General features: G+C 41.7%; 1 protein-coding gene across 1 annotated transcript; it reads left to right on the forward strand.

Annotated features, from left to right (window-relative positions):
• The first annotated feature begins 2,734 nt into the window (after positions 1-2,734).
• Positions 2,735-14,905, forward strand: nrn1a (neuritin 1a). The gene is made up of 3 exons (XM_004572875.3): positions 2,735-2,935; positions 8,654-8,801; positions 11,376-14,905. Exons 1-3 carry the CDS (start codon positions 2,881-2,883, stop codon positions 11,602-11,604), a joined length of 432 nt encoding a protein of 143 aa, XP_004572932.1. The 5' UTR covers positions 2,735-2,880; the 3' UTR covers positions 11,605-14,905.
• The last annotated feature ends 2,375 nt before the right edge of the window (positions 14,906-17,280 follow it).

A 17,280-nucleotide genomic window follows, 5' to 3' on the forward strand; every position in this document is an offset into this window, starting at 1 on the left:
AGAAGAAGAAGAATCAACACTACGTGTTCGTTCTGGGAGGTATGATGCGGTTTCCTGTGGTCACCAGCAGGGGGCGCTGATGACTCTTACAGAGTCAGAAGTGGGGCAGGAGGTGAGGAAGCAGAGTCCAGCTCTGTGCCCGCTGCTGATTGGACGGCAGCATTTGAAGGTCAAAGTCAAAGTCAAGGAACAAGGTCAAACACACACACACACACAAATTTGACATCCCTCAAAGGAGATCACATTGATTTAAAAAATTGATGTGTGTGCGTGTGTGTGTGTGTGTGTGTGTGTGTGTGTGTGTGTGTGTGCTGCAGAGCCTCGGGGAAACATCTGTGTTAAAATGCAGCAACGAAGTTGGTTTCACATCCAGCTGACGTCAGCAGGAGGAGGAGATATGCTCCCCACCACGTGTGTTTCATTCACACACACACACACACACACACACACACACACACACACACACACACACACACACACACACACACACACACACACACACAGTCAGCCAGGGGACGTCTACTGCTGGTATCCATCAGTTTCATTCCTGGACTCAGCTTTGCTTGATTCGCAGCTCAGAATAATCCTTCTTTATCTGGTCCAGCCTGTCAGTTCATCCTCTGCCTGAAACAGGCTGTTTACAGCTTCCTCGTAGACATAAGACAGCGATCATCAGTGTTTATGGAGGACCAGTGATCAGGTCTGTCATGAGCTGAAGACCCCAATGAGAAAGCTTTAAACAGAAAAACAATGATCGTAAAAATGACTCCGACTCTAAAGAGGAAAGAATAGCCACAAGTGACCAAATAGATCCAAAAGAAAAACAAGCAGAAACAACAAAGACCAACAAACAAGAGACTCACAGCTTAAACTGTCACAAAGAGACACAAACTGAGCAAGAAGAGGATAAAGAGACTGAAATAAGTGCAGGAAATGACCAACAAGAGACAGAAAGAGACACCAAGAACACAAAGAGGCACAAAATGACACAAAGAAACTTAATCCTACAAAAAAACAAGAACATGCCAAAAACACCCAAAAACAGCCAGAATGGTGGAAAACAGGCACAAAACAGCCAGAAATGCAGTAAAAAGATGCAAAAGAGCCAAAAGATCAGGAAGAGAAGCAAAACTGCTCAGTGTCATGTGGATGTGGGCGGAGCCAGTCGGCAGGTCGGTCACATGTGATGAGGGACCGAACGTGTTCACCTGAGCTTCCTGAGACCGCCCCCTGAGGGCTCCACGCTCAGGACGCCGGCCTCTGTTCGGGCCTTTTGGCGGCAGCTTCGTGATCGTTCGTCTTTTGATCCTCGATGATGCTTTTTGGCTCTTTTTGGTTATTTGTGTTTTTTTTGTGCAGTTTTATATTTGTTTGCTGTTTTCTGGCTGTTTTTGGTGCTTTTCCTGTGATTTTGTGGTCCTTTTATGGCCGTCAGTTTTTATTTTGTGGCTGTTTGTTTAATCATCGTTTGTGTCTTTGTGATGCTGGTTTCTGCGTGTGGTGATGTTCTGTTGTTCTATTTGTTGTTATTTTGTGTCTGTTGTTATTGTTTTGTGTCTTTGTGATCATTTCTCTGTTTTTGGTCGTTGTGTATTTTTTTTGGTCAGATATTACGTTTGTAAAGATGCCCCGCCCCCTCCGTAAATATGACCGGCCCACCCAACATCAGTGATTAACAGTAATGTTATGATGTTGAGTATGATGCTGTGTTATTCTCATCGTCTGCAACATCAAAGTGACGGCAGAATGAATGAATGTGTGATATCAGTGTGAACGACTTCAGCTCCTTTTGGCCTCTTTGACACTCACACTTTGACCTGGAGTGTAAATTCTTGTCTGAGGCCTTTAAATATATGTTTAATAATAATAAAATAATATAAATATAAAATAAAATAAAAGTTAATTAATAATTAATTAATAGTTAATAGAAGAAGTCACATTATTTTCATAACAAATTAAATAATTCTCAGTGCAGTACCAGAAATGACCACCAGGAGGAAACTGAACAGAAACACACCTGTGAAGATTCGGCCTCAGGCGTTTGAGGGGAGGAGCTTAACTTCAAACACAAAAGGTCCAACTAAAGAAATAAAAATAAATCCAGTTTATTAATAAGAGAAGGGGGCGTGTCCAGCCAATCAGAGCGCATGTCCCATAATAACCCAAACACAGTAGGGGAACTATTTTCCTATAAAGGCCGGTGTAGGTATTTTATATTTTTATTTTTTAATATTATGATTTTTAAATGCAGCATTTTTGTGCTATAAACTGGACCTATTTCGATATTTAAATGTTTTAATGTGTTTATGTGAATTAATGCTGAAGCTTAAAGTCTGCTCAGGTTTAAACCCAGTGCGCATGACAGTGCAAGGCCTTTGGGAAGCTGTACAATTTATTTTTATTTTTATTCTGAAATATTAAAAATGGTTTATTTAGCTCTTGTTCATCTCGGTGGATAAAGAGCCCGTGAATAATTTTCGCTTTATTGGGAGGAAAAAGGCCTTTCAGACGTTTCAAAGGCATAAAAAAAATCTTGTCACAGAATCATAAAAGAAGGATAAATAATATTAATGAGGGAGGAGAGGAGGAGGAGAGGAGGAGGGGCTTTCTCTCTCTCTTTTCTTTTTTCTCTCCGGACGCGTAAAAACGAGCAGGAAGCGCCGCGCGCACAGAGGACGGAGAGCCGCGCGGAGGGAGCAGCTTCACACTAAAAGAGCAGAAGAAGAAGAGAAAAGAGGAGGAGAAGAAGCGGGGGAGCAGGCGGAGGACTCTGCTGGATGTAGCTGTTTGCGGCTGTTTTGCGGGGAATGTGCGGCTCCTCCGCAGCTGCTCTCCAACTTTGCGAGTCTCTGCTCTCATGCCGAGAGGCGGACGCAGAGGATGGGAGTTACCTGGTCCTCCAGATGCCTCGCGCTCTTCCTGGCTCTGCACATAGGTGAGCGCAGAAAGTCACGCTTTGCGGGTTTTTCTCTGTAATTGCACCAAATTCCAGGATGAAAGCTGCGCTTTTAGACGTGTTTGCAGATGATGAGGAGCTTGTTTCACGTTTGTTATCATGAAAGAATTTTTCTTCTTCTTTTGTGACCTTTAAAGTGTCTCTGTCGCCGCTTTTCAGTCACTTCTCATTTTTATTTCATCGCCTGCAGAAATAAAAGAAAAACGCGAGTTTCGGGTGAAATGTTCTGCTCCTTTGAGTTGTTCTGAGTCTGCGCAGAGCCGAGGCCGTCCGTGGGGCAGATGGAGTGTTTTTTCTGAATCGTGTCGGTGCTGCTGTCCGGACTTTTCTTGTCCCGATGAAGCCGCGCAGACATGTGAGCGGCGGTGGGCTCCACTTCACATTCGGCGCGTGCGCGTGTGCGTGCATGTGTGCGCTAACAAGGGGAATGCCCCCCTCCCTCCGCCTCCTCCCCCTCCTCGGTGTCCCACGCTGGACGCGTTTTTATTTGATTTGAATCATTTTTAATTCAAAATGTGAGAAAAATAAAAACACGTTTTGTTTTATTTCGCTCTGATTTTTACGGCCCTTCGTGATTTTTAGTTTCGAGTGTTTGAAGCTTCACAAAAGAGAAAAAGGCCTGAAAAAAAAAATCACAGAAATGTCGGAGCGGATCCGCAGTGCGCGTGAAACCCGGAGGATGGAGACGGCACGAGCCCGCGTTTAACCCCTGCAGCTGCAAAAAATGAAATGAAATAAAAATAAATTAAATTGAATAAAATATAATATAATACAATAAAATGAGCCGATACGTTTCTTGTGGGCAGCCGGGCTCGTGCACGCAGGAACAGCACGTTTGATTTCAGCTTTCACGTAAAAATAAATCAGGTGTTTCCGCGGGATCCGTCTAATAACTGGAAGGAAGGAAATTAAAAATTTCCACGAGCAGAGACGCGGAGATGATTTCTGTTTTTCTGCTGTTGCATAACGACGCTGTGGAGGATGGCTCAGTGTGTGTGTGTGTGTGTGTGTGTGTGTGTGTGTGTGTGTGTGTGTGTGTGTGTGTGCAGAGGGATGCTGAATTATTCAGGACGCAGAGTCCTCGGTGCTGATGTTAGTCAGAGCTCCGAGCAGGAGGTGAAGGAAGATGAGGAATCAAGAGAAAATCCACGCGCGCGCTTTCACGTCCTTCACGCACAGCGGTGACCATCAGAACCGAGCGAGGCCAAAATGCGTGGAATGATTCCCCTGCAGGTGATTTTTCCCTGCAGGGAAACGTCTCCTCCTCCTTCTTCTTTCACTCACAGAGAATCTGATCTTCGTCCCGTTTTCATGTTTCCGCCGTGAATCTTTCGGCGTCTCCGAAATGCTGCAGTCTGATTGGTCCGAGGTTTGGCGCGCCGCTGCAGCACAATCCTCAAAATCAGTTGAACAATAAATTTATGACATGCACATCGAAAACACGGCTCATGTTCACGTGTTTGGCTGTTTGTGAAACTCACACGTGGGCATCAAATTCAGAGTAAAGATCAGAATCGAAACTGTGGAGATTTTGTGGATTTTTAGGGTTAAAATTTCCGTTTTTGGCGCATTTTTACGCACGAAAATGGCCTCGTGTGTAAAGGAGGTGGGTGTGTCCGCCGCGTGAAGCTACAGCACGCTGCTTTTGGCATGACACACTGCAGGCAACAGTGTGTGTGTGTGTGTGTGTGTGTGTGTGTGTGTGTGTGTGTGTGTGTGTGTGTGTGTGTGGTGAATGAGTGCACGCGTGCTTGATGGGAGGCGTGAACGAAAAAGAGGGAAATTAATTAATGTGCACGACAGCGGGTTCCATCAAACAGGAGTAATAAAAAATAGCAGATAATTATAATAAAATAAAATAATAAATAAATAAAGATCATGTATGTGCGTGGGGGGGGGGGGGGGGGTGCATTCTTTTTTTAATGGATCAGAAATAAAAGCATCTTTGGAGATGAGAAAACAGAAATTTCACGCGACAAAAACGAGTCGAAGCGACTGAAATGTGTAAGAAAGAGAAAGAAAACGGGGAAAATATAAAGAATAAAACAAACGCGCGCAGCGGGTTTTTTAAGGCGCAAACCAGAAATAAAAACGCAACTTTTGCGCAAGAAAAATGCTGCAAAAAGCCCCAAATTTACCCCCAAACTGTCGCAAAGCTCCGTTTGGATTTCTTTGATTCTTTATTAAAAATAAATTCCCGATAAAAACGTTAAAAAACTCAAATTTGAGCTTTTGTGAAGCCGAGACTGGGGAGGGCGCGTTTTTCTTTTTTATACACTTAGTTGTTGCAGCCATATCATGCAGCCTATTAGAGATGATGTAATGCTCCAACATACAGCGGGAGAGAGACAATGGAGAGTGAGGGGGAGGAGGGGAGGAGGTGCGCTTTCATTCATTTATTTATTCAGATTAAATTTCGGGAGCAACAGGAAGCAGAAACGTGAAACCCGCAGTGACAAAAATCACGTTAAGTTCAAAATGTATCCAGAAAGTCGCTGAAGATTAAACATGAGGCAGAATTTAAAAACGCGATTTAGATTTTACTCAAATCAAAGATTCAAAAAAGAAAAAACAGGAATTCGATCTAAAAAATGCAGAAAAACCAGAATCAGGGTCATCAAAGAAATGCTGTCACGTGCTGCATCCTGACAGGAAGTGGGACAGAATGGGGTTCTTTTAACGGTGCCTCACGCGCATCCTCACGCGCATCCTCACGCGCTCGTGTTTCGTCCTCAAACTCTTTAAAGCCAAACACGGATCTTATTGAATCTGCGACCTCCAATAAAGAAAATTCAGCTTTAAAAAAAAGATCTTTTTGTTTCATTGTTGAAAAATAAAAAACATTTTTTCCTTCATCTGACAAACAGCTGCTCGGCTGCTTTTTCTACTGGATCACGTGGTCTGTGGTGCCTCTGCTGGTCATAAGTAATGATTTAATGCTGTTCACTCATTAAACACAGCTGTATAATATTACATTTTTATAAGAAAATGTGTCCGAGGAGGATAAATAAATAACATTTCGTATTATTTTAAATGAAAACATTATTTTATGGAGATTTCTGTGACAATAATTTCATTTAATTTAAACAAATAAAAAGAAATGAAGAGATATTATGGGGACACATGGGAATATAATATTAAAAAGATAAAAACCTTAAAATAAATCCTCCTAAAGCTGATTACAAAAAGTCAAAAATTCAAAAAGATTCTGAAATAAATCCCAGATAAAAAAAAAAGAAATCAATAAAAATTCCAGATGAACAGAGACGAGATGAATCACACTGGATACAAATAGTTTGCTGAATTAATCTGTTGGATTAAAAAAAGATCATCTTAATATTTTGGGGTTATTTTAAAACTAAACACAAAATGTTGTTTAATGAATGAATAAAACAAATTAATACATTTTTATTCTGAAAACATTTAAAACCTTTTAAATAAAAATGATTTTTAAATATTTCAGGTCAAACCGTCAGTACGTTACAATAACAGTAATTTAAATAAGGCTCATCATTAATGCTAATCTGTGTCAGTGTCATCAGAGTATATTTATACATCGATTAGAATAAAAGACATAATAAAATCACAGGTTCACTATCAGCTGATGTGCGGCGTTCAAACCCAGCTCGTTAAACGTAGCTCTGTGCAGATTTAATGAATCAGAAATACGAAGACGCAGAAACATGGAAACAATCACGAGTTTCATTTTTCAGAGGCAGGTGTGGTTTCTGTCCTAGCACGCCTTCACTGCGACACACGTCACTGGATTTATTGTTTCAGACTAGTGCAACGAAAACGTTTGATCTTATGATCTTATCACTCGAGCTAGCACCCACTCTCTAATTATGAAGTAATCAGCTGGAGACAACTGAAGGCCGACAGAGACTGAAATGAGCACAAAGACAAAGTTTGATCGATGGTTGAGCAGAGATCTGAGGTCAGGCTGTAGTTAGTGTAGCTTAGCATGAAGCCTGGAGGATCAGCGAGCCTGGCTTTGACCAAACTCCAGAAATGCATCTTCCAGTTCGCACCTCCAAATCTTCTCTCTGGTTGCACAAAGTAAAATTTAGTCGAGTGAAATGTGCTCGCTGTCTGGCTTTTATTCAGATTACAGAAAGTTCACAAAAGGAGGACGTGCAGTTTGTGTTTGTGACCACAAGGAGGCGTCAGGAACACAAATGTTGTTATTTAAACAGAAACCATTTAAAGGCCAAAAACCTTTAAATGAAGATCTTTGTTAAATTGTTCTTTTATTTTGAAAAACCACCTGTTTAACCACATGCTTATCCACCTGATTGTAAATATAAAACAAATGAAAGGATTTTAATTATGCAATAACATAAATACAGACTGCTGGTACATTTTCTCCGTGTTGGTAACAGGAAACAAGCTTTTATCTCCAGGTTTTGGTCATCTGCCTCTGAAAGCTGCATTATTGAAGCACTATTATGCTAACAGGAAGGGAACAGAGGGCTTTTAAAGGCTTTTACTCTGAAAATAATGATAGAAAACTGCTGGGAGAGAGCGCAGAGTAAACCAGGCCACTAAAAAGTTCTTTCCTGTTGTTGATCCTCCATAAAGAGGATCCTGTAGTGACCCTAGCTCATCGTGGACATGTGTGGAAACAGGTAGATCCTACGTGGGTGATCAGTCTCCCCCTCGTCCTCTAACAGCCGCGTCTCGTCCTACACGTCACGCCGTGTTAGCCCACGGTTTGATGGAGCGGAACCGGACAGCAGCACCCAAACCAATCAATCAGCCCGATCCCCTGCTTAACGAACCACATGCACGCAGTCACAGAGGTCGTGTAAAGGGGTGTGTGTGTGACTGCATGGTGTGTAGGAGGCGTGTCACATTTGGCAGCTTCATAGAGGCGTTTCCCTGTCATGTATGTTAGTTTGCTCTGATGTGTTTCTAATGAGCAGAAGGAATAAAACCAACACAAACTGGAGCTGCGTGATCGTAGCACTGAACTAAGACTCCAGCTCCACATTATAACAGTCTGTTAGCGCTCCCTGATACACCTGTGAGAACATTTGTAGATTCCACTTCTGTAAAATAATATTAGAAATTTTGCTCTTTTATTCTCAGATTTCACTCTCAGCTGATCTGATCACTCGTGCACTGTGCGGCCATGTTTTCATCTGTTTGTCTTCTATGATCTCCTCTTTGAAAACACGCTGCTCTTTGACAAACATGCTTAAGACCAACGAGTTCGTCTGAAAGGATGTTCGGCTCGCTCCGTTTGCTGATGACTCCGTGTTTTATACGTGATTTGATTTCTGCTCAGTCGGCTGCAGAACGAAGCTGGGAGGGAGACTGTTAACATCTGGACTCGTTCCTTTGATAAAAGAACAGTTTCTATGTGAATGTTTTTAGTTTCTGGTACACAGAGTTGACCCAGTGTATTTAAGACTACATATAGACTGAACAGAAAAGTCTTTCAGGTATTTTTGTCCACCATCATGAGCAGGCGAAGTCTCAAACTAACCGTGAACCAAATTAAATCAGTAAAAATGTGGAGTTTCACTGTGAAAGCTGAAAAAAGGTTTAAACTGGGACAAAAAAGATATTTAAGGTTTAGAACAAGATGCAACAGATCTAAAACCTTTGTGCTGTAAGCTCCCACAGTTTGCTTTGATGTAAACGTCTCCATTGTTTCTCACCACTCTTCGTCCTCCTCTTCCTCCCCTGCAGTCTCCGTGTTGCAGACGGTGCTGGTCAGTGCTGGTCAATGTGACTCGGTGTTCAAGGGTTTCTCAGACTGCCTCATTCAGCTGGGAGACAACATGGCCAACTATCCCCAGGACCTGGACGACAGGCAGAACCTGCACCAGATCTGCACGTACGTTTACCACAAACACACACAAACACACACAAACACAACATCGCATCAGCGGGGGCGGGGCTTATAGCATTGATGCAATTTATTTAAAAAAGTAAAAAATTCTAAGCAGTTTTCTTACAACGGTTGAAGGTATTTGTTTTTTCCCTCTGGATCTTTGTTCCAATAAACGAGTTTGTTTAATTAAATATGTTCAAATATGTCATTTAAAGTCCAATAATGCGCAATCACATAGCAACAATAATTATAGTGCTAAGCTAGGCTACTAAAGGACATCAATCCACGTCTAACAAACCTCTCTGGTCCAAATTATTTCACCCCGTTAATCAATAAAGTGAAAAATATTAAGCTGATGTAAAAGTCAAATCAGTGTGTATAAACAGCAATGAGTCCATAAGAGGTCACAATGAGACGAGAGGTCGTTTCATAGTCTGCGATCAGACTCGCAGAGAAAACACTGCATTCACATAACACAGGAAATGCTGTTAGAGCGATCCTCGCTGCAGTTATTGATTTTATAGTTTCCGTCCTTTTCAAAACTACATGTGACAGTAATGAGTCAGAGGACAGAGATCTGCTCTCGTGTGCCGACAAACTGGAGCTTAGCTGCAGTGGTTTGGTTTTACGGGGCCGTGTGAACTGGTCTGTCTCTAATGCCGAGCCCCATCTGTGACGCCGTGAAGAGTCTGCCACTCTGATCTCACAGAAACCAGTAAGAGTGATTTAACCGCTAACCCTGAGGGGGAAACGGGTGTAGTCAGTGGGGGAGTGCGCATATGTGCAGCCCAGATGACCCCCACCACCCACCATCTTCCCTTTAATCCATCCCACCACCCAAACCGGGTGGGCACCAGATGGCACGCTGCAGCAAGGAGCCCCCACCCCTCCCCGCACACACATGACTTTTTAATTCAGTGACAGCTCCATCACAGCGGTGTTGAGGCGTGGCAGGAGGTGCGTGTTAATACGCCTCCTCACACACACACACACACACACACACACACACACACACACACACACACACACACACACACACACACACACAGGCGTTAATTGCTCAGAGATGTAGCATCGACACGGCTCAGTTCAAGAGGTCAACATCAATAATAGCAGATTGGAAGATTGGATTAGATATGCTGTGTGTGTGTGTGTGTGTGTGTGTGTGTGTCTGTGTGTGTGTGTGTGTGTGTGTGTGTGTGTGTGTGTGTGTGTGTGTGTGTGTGTGTGTGTGTGTGTGTGTGTGTGCTGAAGCATGTGTCGCCACATTAACTTGGAGGGGGATGGAAAAAAACTGATGGGACAGATGAGAGAGAAGGACAAAGAAATAAAGAAGAAAACAAGCAGAGAGGAAGAGGAGGAGAAATCAGGCCAAGTGAGCACAGGAGGGAAAAACATGAGTATTAATATTTTATCAAACCAAGAGAGTGAAGAGGGGAAGACGAGCAGAGGGGGGGCTGTAGTAAAGGAAGGAGACAGCTGACGAGTCATTACCTGCGACGCCCTCCACACATTTTATTCTGTGAAGCTTTAATGCATGACTGTAGTCTCCAAGTGTTAGACTGTAAAAGTTCTACACTCATAACATGAAATAAAGGCCTGTAGATTCCCACAGTGGGGCCTTCAGCTGGATCACAACATGTGTGATCATAAATTCTTATCATTTAAAAACAGCTTCTAAACTTACATGATAAGGTTTCAGGATGAGATGCAAGTCTTTATAATCTTAAAAAGATTTCTTTGGACTGGATCCAGAAACAGATACATACAATAAAAAGGACTTTTTCAGCTTTTGATGCTGAACGTGTCTCAATGTTTACTGCATCATTATCAGTATTACTCAGTATCGTTGCTACAGGTGGACGAGGAGGCGCCCAGTCTAACAGCATCACGTGTGGAACACGTGTGTTTGTGCAGCAGGAGCAGAAAACCTACAAACTCAAGCAGGACTTTAACACTTTAAGTAAACATGTAGTTCCTGAATTTGAATTTAGTTTGCAGGAGGCATGACCAGCTGACTCTGTGAGGACGCGGTGTGCAGGCAGTTTCCACCCATGTCGCTGTGGCCACGCCTCTTTCAAACAGATAATTATGGATTCGTGGAGAATAAAAATATGCGGCTGCAGATTTGGGAACATTAAAAACAAAAAATAAATTGCGACCAGTTGGAAGAAACAAAGCTTTAGTTGTATGTGGAGTAAAACCATTAGAATCAGTAAAGCAGCTTCTATTGTAGGCGTGCTCCTGTGTGGAAGCCGCTAAAGGCAGCCAGTGTTTTGCCTTCAATATTGAAGTGTTTTGCTGGGTAATGATGGAGACGGCGGCGCTGTAATGGGCGCAGGCTGCAGCTCTCGAGCTCCAGCTTTGTTTTACTGGAATATAAAAACTAGATGAAGTTCACCGGCTGGATCTTCATAAGCTTTTTCCTCTCTGTGAGTTCAGTGCTGCCAGATTCTGGGATGGTTTCCACTCTTGGCTCTGCTCCTCAGTGTAGCTGATGCAGTCAGTTTAAAAACCAGCCTCCCACTGCAGTCAAAAGCTTGTGGCGTTAATGCTTGCTGTGTTTTCTCCTGCCAGTTACTGGGATAACTTCCACTCCTGTGCCACGACGGCGCTGGCGGACTGCCAGGAGGGAGCGACGGACCTCTGGGATAAACTGAAAAAGGAGTCCCGAAACCTGAATTTCCGCGGGAGTTTGTTTGAACTCTGTGGCGGCGGCAACGGAGCCCCCAGATCTGCCAACGCCAGGGGCCTCGCCTTGGTCCTAACCACACTGCCCACCATACTGACTTGGCTGGCGTTTTAACAGAAATGAGGAAAAACATGGAAGCACAAAGCGAAAAGAAGTAAAAAAAGAAAAAAAAGGAAAAATCCAACTGAAAAAAGAAAATAGGACAAGAGTGATAGCTGCTCTTCCAAAATACTTCAAAGTTTGAACTCATCACAAGAAAATACTCCCCGAATGGATTTTTACTGCTAGGTCACCGTACGGCGGCCCAGGTCGCCTTCCTGGGACATCTGCAGGCCGCCGTCCTCCCGGAGCGTTCATCCAATCACACGCAGACGCGACCCAGAGGCCGATAACATGAAATATTCAACACGCCTTTGAAACGATGACAATGATGAAAATCTGATGGATTCCCGTCCGCTTACAACCGTGGAATTACACAGTATTAAAGTCAACCATGAATTATTGATGTTTAGTAGGCTCGGCCTAGACAGCGCTGTGTGACTGCAGGGCGCTGACACTGTATCAGGCTATATATTAGAGTCCCCATGTAGCCCATGGTACATATTCATGTGTAACGCGAGGCCACAAAATCAATAAGACGAGCCAAGGCCTCGAGCCGATTCAGACCTGACGCCTCATTTTCACCACGGACAGATTCTCCTTTTTCTTTTTTTATTACGCCAAGTAGACTCTGTGGTATATTTGATGGACTGAATGCTTCGTGTAATATTTGTACTCGTATTGGCTGTTTGTTGTTTTCAGGCCACGGTCACACCAGCGCTAAATGCAGTCGTAATAACTGGCAGCAAAGACAGCTTACCAAAATTACACATTTTACAGGCAGAAAAACTGCAATGACACTACTGACCTTTGACCCCTACAGCATGGCTCTCAATCAACAGTATTCTTACATTCATAGTGTTGTATTTGGTTGTGGAGCTGGCCGGGTTGCTGCCATGCCACGTTTCTGGTGTGACCGTAGGCTTGTTTTTCTTGACCAAACTCTGAGGTGCAGAGATGTGGTGGAGTATCAAGCCTGCTTGCCCTTAAAGAACAGTTTATACTGTTGTTAACGTGCATGATATCAGTTCAGAGACTCTCAAAACATTTCAGGAAATGGGCACAAAAACATTAAATGTTTTATAAGACGTTGTCAGGTTCAAGTTAGTTTTTGCTTCTGTTGGAAGGACACTTGTATTATCTCGATGTTTCATTTCTGTATTATTAGAATTGTTCATTTTGTTACTGCTTTTTGGTGGTAATATAAACTCAACACTTCCTGTAAGAGTTTCAAATTAAAAGCCCTTAAGAAACAATCACAACAAAGAACAACAAAAAGTGAAAATGGCACAGTTACATTTAAGCAACAGCTGATGACAGGTGACTATATATTGTGAATAATAAGGACATACAGCTGACTTTTAACCAAGCATTGCATTATAAATATTATGGACAGCATTAATTTTAAACTCTTTTATTTACAAGTGCATAAAGCACTCAAAAAGCTTAAATTCAAAGTAATAAGCCCTCCTGGGCACCAGCACATAGTGCCAGGTAGTTACTATGCAACATACTAGATGTTTTAATTTTAGCTTTTTAAAAAAGAAATAAAAGATTAATTGCCATTATTTAAGCATTTGTTTATTTATATGCTGGAATTTATTGTGCAACCACTTAAAATCTGTCCATGGTCAGAAAACAATAGTCAAGAAGCAAGCTAATGTTAGCCAGCTAGCTGTAACTTGGCACCTATGTTTAAAGTTTTCGTAACGTAAACGTATAAAATAATGAACACATGATAAGCTAACAAACTTTGTAATCCAGATCAACCCTACGAGTTTTGATGTGACCGCTAGAGTACTTTACTATGTTGGTTAGCTAACAAGCCAGCTTTAGCTAACATTAGCAAGCGGTAAGCTAGCTTGAAGGGACTATTTGGATTCCCACAACTAAAGAAATTTCCTAAACTGAATCTAGCTCACTGTTTTGGCCCCACTAGATTAAACGGGCTTTATTCTCACTAATGTTTGCTAACTTGTTTGTAATCATGTAAAGGTACTTTACCGCAGTTAACAGTTAGAAGAATGACATGATTTAGGATATGCCCAGTTAAACTAAGTAATTATATTATAACAGCAGAAATGTACGTCATATGTAAGAGACATGCATAGCTTATGTCTTACATTTGTTTTCCCAGGTTGTATTTGGAGACAGACTTTATTTATTTATATCAACTGTGCTTCCTGCGATGATCAGAGAGCTACCGTTTAATTAAAAACTCCAAAATTCTGTTTGAGAATATAAGCTAGCTGTAACCATATTGTGTCCACACCTCCAAATCTAGCATGACTCAGTGAAGCAGGCTATGCCCAAAGTCGATCAACGTGTAATAACTTAGCAGTATGGCAGTAGTTCAGCTAAGACATGACATTTAAAGAGATTAGAGTAGCTAGCAGGTTGGAGGCTAAAGCAGATAGTATTTGTGTTAGCAAGTAAATTGGATTGCCATGGGTTAGTGACTAAAACATATTACATCAGGTTAGCTAACAGTTTGTATTTGCAGCTAAACCAAACACTGTTTAGCTTTAGCTTCTCCTTCATGAATTACCCTTCAGGTAGAACATTTTCTCACAGAGATGATGATGAATGTCTTAAATCACTGTAGCCAAAACCTTTCTGGTTTATAGCTCGAGAAAGTTGTTACGACGTGCTCATTTCCTGAAATCCCACGAGACCAAGGACTCCGACTGATGGAAACTTGTTTTGGATGTGAAAGTAGCAACACATTGAAATTAACTTTAGTTCCTGTTGGTGGGTGACATCCGCCATCTTTCATATCAGCACAACCACGTGTTAGAAATGAATGACTTTGAGAGCTAAACGGTTACTGCGAGGAGAAGCTGAGAGCAATACGAAGACGCGACTTCATGGCCAGTGTAGCTGAAAAAAAAAAAGAAATCACGAAAAAATGATGATTAAAAAAATCAAACCGTGGCTGAAGAGTGATATGACTGTTGCCATTAAGCACATCCCCCCTTTTCATACCAGTGATCCATACTAGATGACCTTAGCGGTGATATATTTTAGGTCTGTATGTTAGATTAAAAGCAGAGTCCCAACAGTATAGTAGCATCATGAACTACATAAATACAGTAAATGAATTTGAGGAGGGAGTTTATTTCTTTGCCGAGGCACCGACAATGTTTCCACTGCCTTCTGATGAAAAGATGTGTACTTCTGTTTGTTGGTTTGTCTCTTTGTTTGTTTATGGGGATGTTGCAAAAAGAGTTTAAAAAAAATCTTACGAAAATCATCTAAGAAGAGAAAATGTATATGAAAAAGGATTTTAAGAAAATAAAAACTCTATTATAGATAATCTATCCCAGACTTTACAGATTATAGGCCTACTGAGATATTAAAAGATGAATAAATAAATAAAAGATTGCTAAAATGATGAAGAGTATTAAATAAAACGACAACTGTTTGAAAATGATTGTGTGCTGTGGTTTTAATCTGGTTTGCTGAGTTTGAGATGATGGAGCTGGGTTTGGAGTGTTTTCATTATTAATGAAGGAGAGTCCCTGAGCTGCCACATGTCTCAGCTCTCAGTTTATATTGACTGAGACAAAGAGGTTCAGGAGGAAGAGGAAGGGGGGAGGAGGAAGAAGGTTGACTGCGTATCCTGCTGAAGACATCATTTGGATAATTCATGCTGCCAAAACCCTCAAACCGACCTGGATTTGATTTTATATGGACCGTTAAGTCTTTAAAATATCTGATGAACATCACAGGATGAAATAAATCTGGTTTTCATGCGTCAGGCGGACAAATTAAAGGAATATTCTCATTAATTTCCTTTTGTTTAACTGTTTTTTTAAGCAGCATTCAGCATAAGACCTTCAGATCTTCTGATACTTTAATGACAGAACTGTAAAATATTCTTGCTGATGAATGACAACATCAGCAACCTTTTTCCATCTGGGAAATATCAATAGTTGCCCGGTGGATGGACTGAATTTATTTGCTGATTGGAAGCAGTTGCAGTGACCAACTGGTCATCCAAAAGTTGAGCAATAAACGTAACCAATAGGCGACCACGTTCGATTGAAAGGCGATTGCACAGGCCGTCTGGTGGGAGGCAACCTGTCTCCAAACAATCAGTGAACTCTGACTGCTGGCAGTGACTTTTAGATAAACAATTGCCGACTAATTTCCAAACAGATTGCCAACATGTTGCAATCAGTCTGAGCTGATGAGCTCCTGACGTGTTTCACGTGGTTGTATTCTGGTTATATTTCTGTATAAAAGCCAGGATTGTTGCCACATGTGTAAGTTAGAAATTAAATTGTCGCAGACATGATCCACATCTTTGAAGAAACCATTTCAAAGGCAACAGAATCGCAGGTTCATTACATGCAGGTGCAATAATGTAGGTCATGTCTCCCACCACTCTTTCCCCTCGTGTGTCTGCAGGATTTGGACCCTTTCAGCAGCAGTTTTGGGCCAATTCTGCCTAATTTTACCAGCTGCTACGTGATGCATTTAAACAAAACTGTGGTTTGTTGTTCAAATGAAAGGAGACACGAGCTCCATTAAAATGTAAAAATAGAAATATTAACGTTTTTGAATGTACGTATGAATATGGGATATTATACATGAAAATGTTCTTGTTTATGAGTGCGCAAAAAGTCAAATTCAACAATGGAATTAACTTTCTTCAGATGTCTGTTACTTTACTCCAGCATAGTAAAGAAATATTAAAAACTACAATAATAATAAGCTTCAAAATTTAGATTTTTATCTTGGAGGCAAAATTACATAAAAAAGTTTTTCTTAGATTTGAACCAAGTATAGACTCTGACATTTGCAAATGGTGGAAAAAGGTAAAAATAAAAATAATTAGGTTTAAATGAACAGATGGAGAAATCTGAAAGATGAATCCAGTTTATAGGAACCAAAAGCTGCAGTTCCTCTAATGTGCAGCAGAAGCTCCCGATCGATCACCCAGCCCAGCACACGACACCAAACCAGACTCAGTATCAGAATAAGCTGTTTGACAAGTTCTTCATGGCTGCAACCCACAAATGCATCACTCGTTACTAAACTGACCACAGCAGAGGCGGTAGGTCATTGGCTGGAAACGAGGGTCGCGGGAGCCCGCCACAGCTGCCATAGGATGCGCATGCGTGCCGTGTTTCTGCATTAATATGGATGTGATGGGGAGGGAAGCGAGGACCGGGCAGATCCTCACAGAACATGGAGCAAAGGTCCTCCACTTCCACTCAGCGATATTTTAACTCCTCCTCACGGAGAAGCTCCAAACACTTGCAGACCTGCTCAGGAAAAAGAGGAGATGTTTCATCAGGATTTTGTGTTAAATCCAATATCTTCCTTCTTCTATAAGAAAACAATAAAAGGAGTCCAATATGAAAAAAACAGGATCAGTTTTAAAGGCTCCAAATATTCAAGTCCTCTCACGTTAATTTAAATATCTAAAAAAGACAAATGTGTTCATCTCCAGATGTTACAACACAAAGAGAAGCTCACCTGTGTCTAACATTAAAAAACCTGAAACCAGACAATCAGCGAAACGAGACAAGAAAAAAACCCTGGAAATAAAACCCTGAGCTGCAGTAATTGCCTGAAGAAACAAGAGCAGGCGCGATTTGAGGCGAGCTGCTCATTAAACATGTATGGAGGGAAGCCTGCAGGATGGAGGGAGTCCCGCGGGATCCGCAGGCTTCTAATAGT

Source organism: Maylandia zebra, linkage group LG9, assembly GCF_041146795.1.
Source record: "Maylandia zebra isolate NMK-2024a linkage group LG9, Mzebra_GT3a, whole genome shotgun sequence".
NCBI lineage: Eukaryota > Metazoa > Chordata > Actinopteri > Cichliformes > Cichlidae > Maylandia > Maylandia zebra.

Excerpts from the sequence above, each read along its gene's own strand:
- nrn1a (XM_004572875.3), top strand. The coding sequence starts at position 2,881 with ATGGGAGTTACCTGGTCCTCCAGATGCCTCGCGCTCTTCCTGGCTCTG. Across the intron at positions 2,936-8,653 it reads CTTCCTGGCTCTGCACATAG|TCTCCGTGTTGCAGACGGTG; the intron begins GTGAGCGCAGAA and ends CCTCCCCTGCAG. Across the intron at positions 8,802-11,375 it reads AACCTGCACCAGATCTGCAC|TTACTGGGATAACTTCCACT; the intron begins GTACGTTTACCA and ends TTCTCCTGCCAG.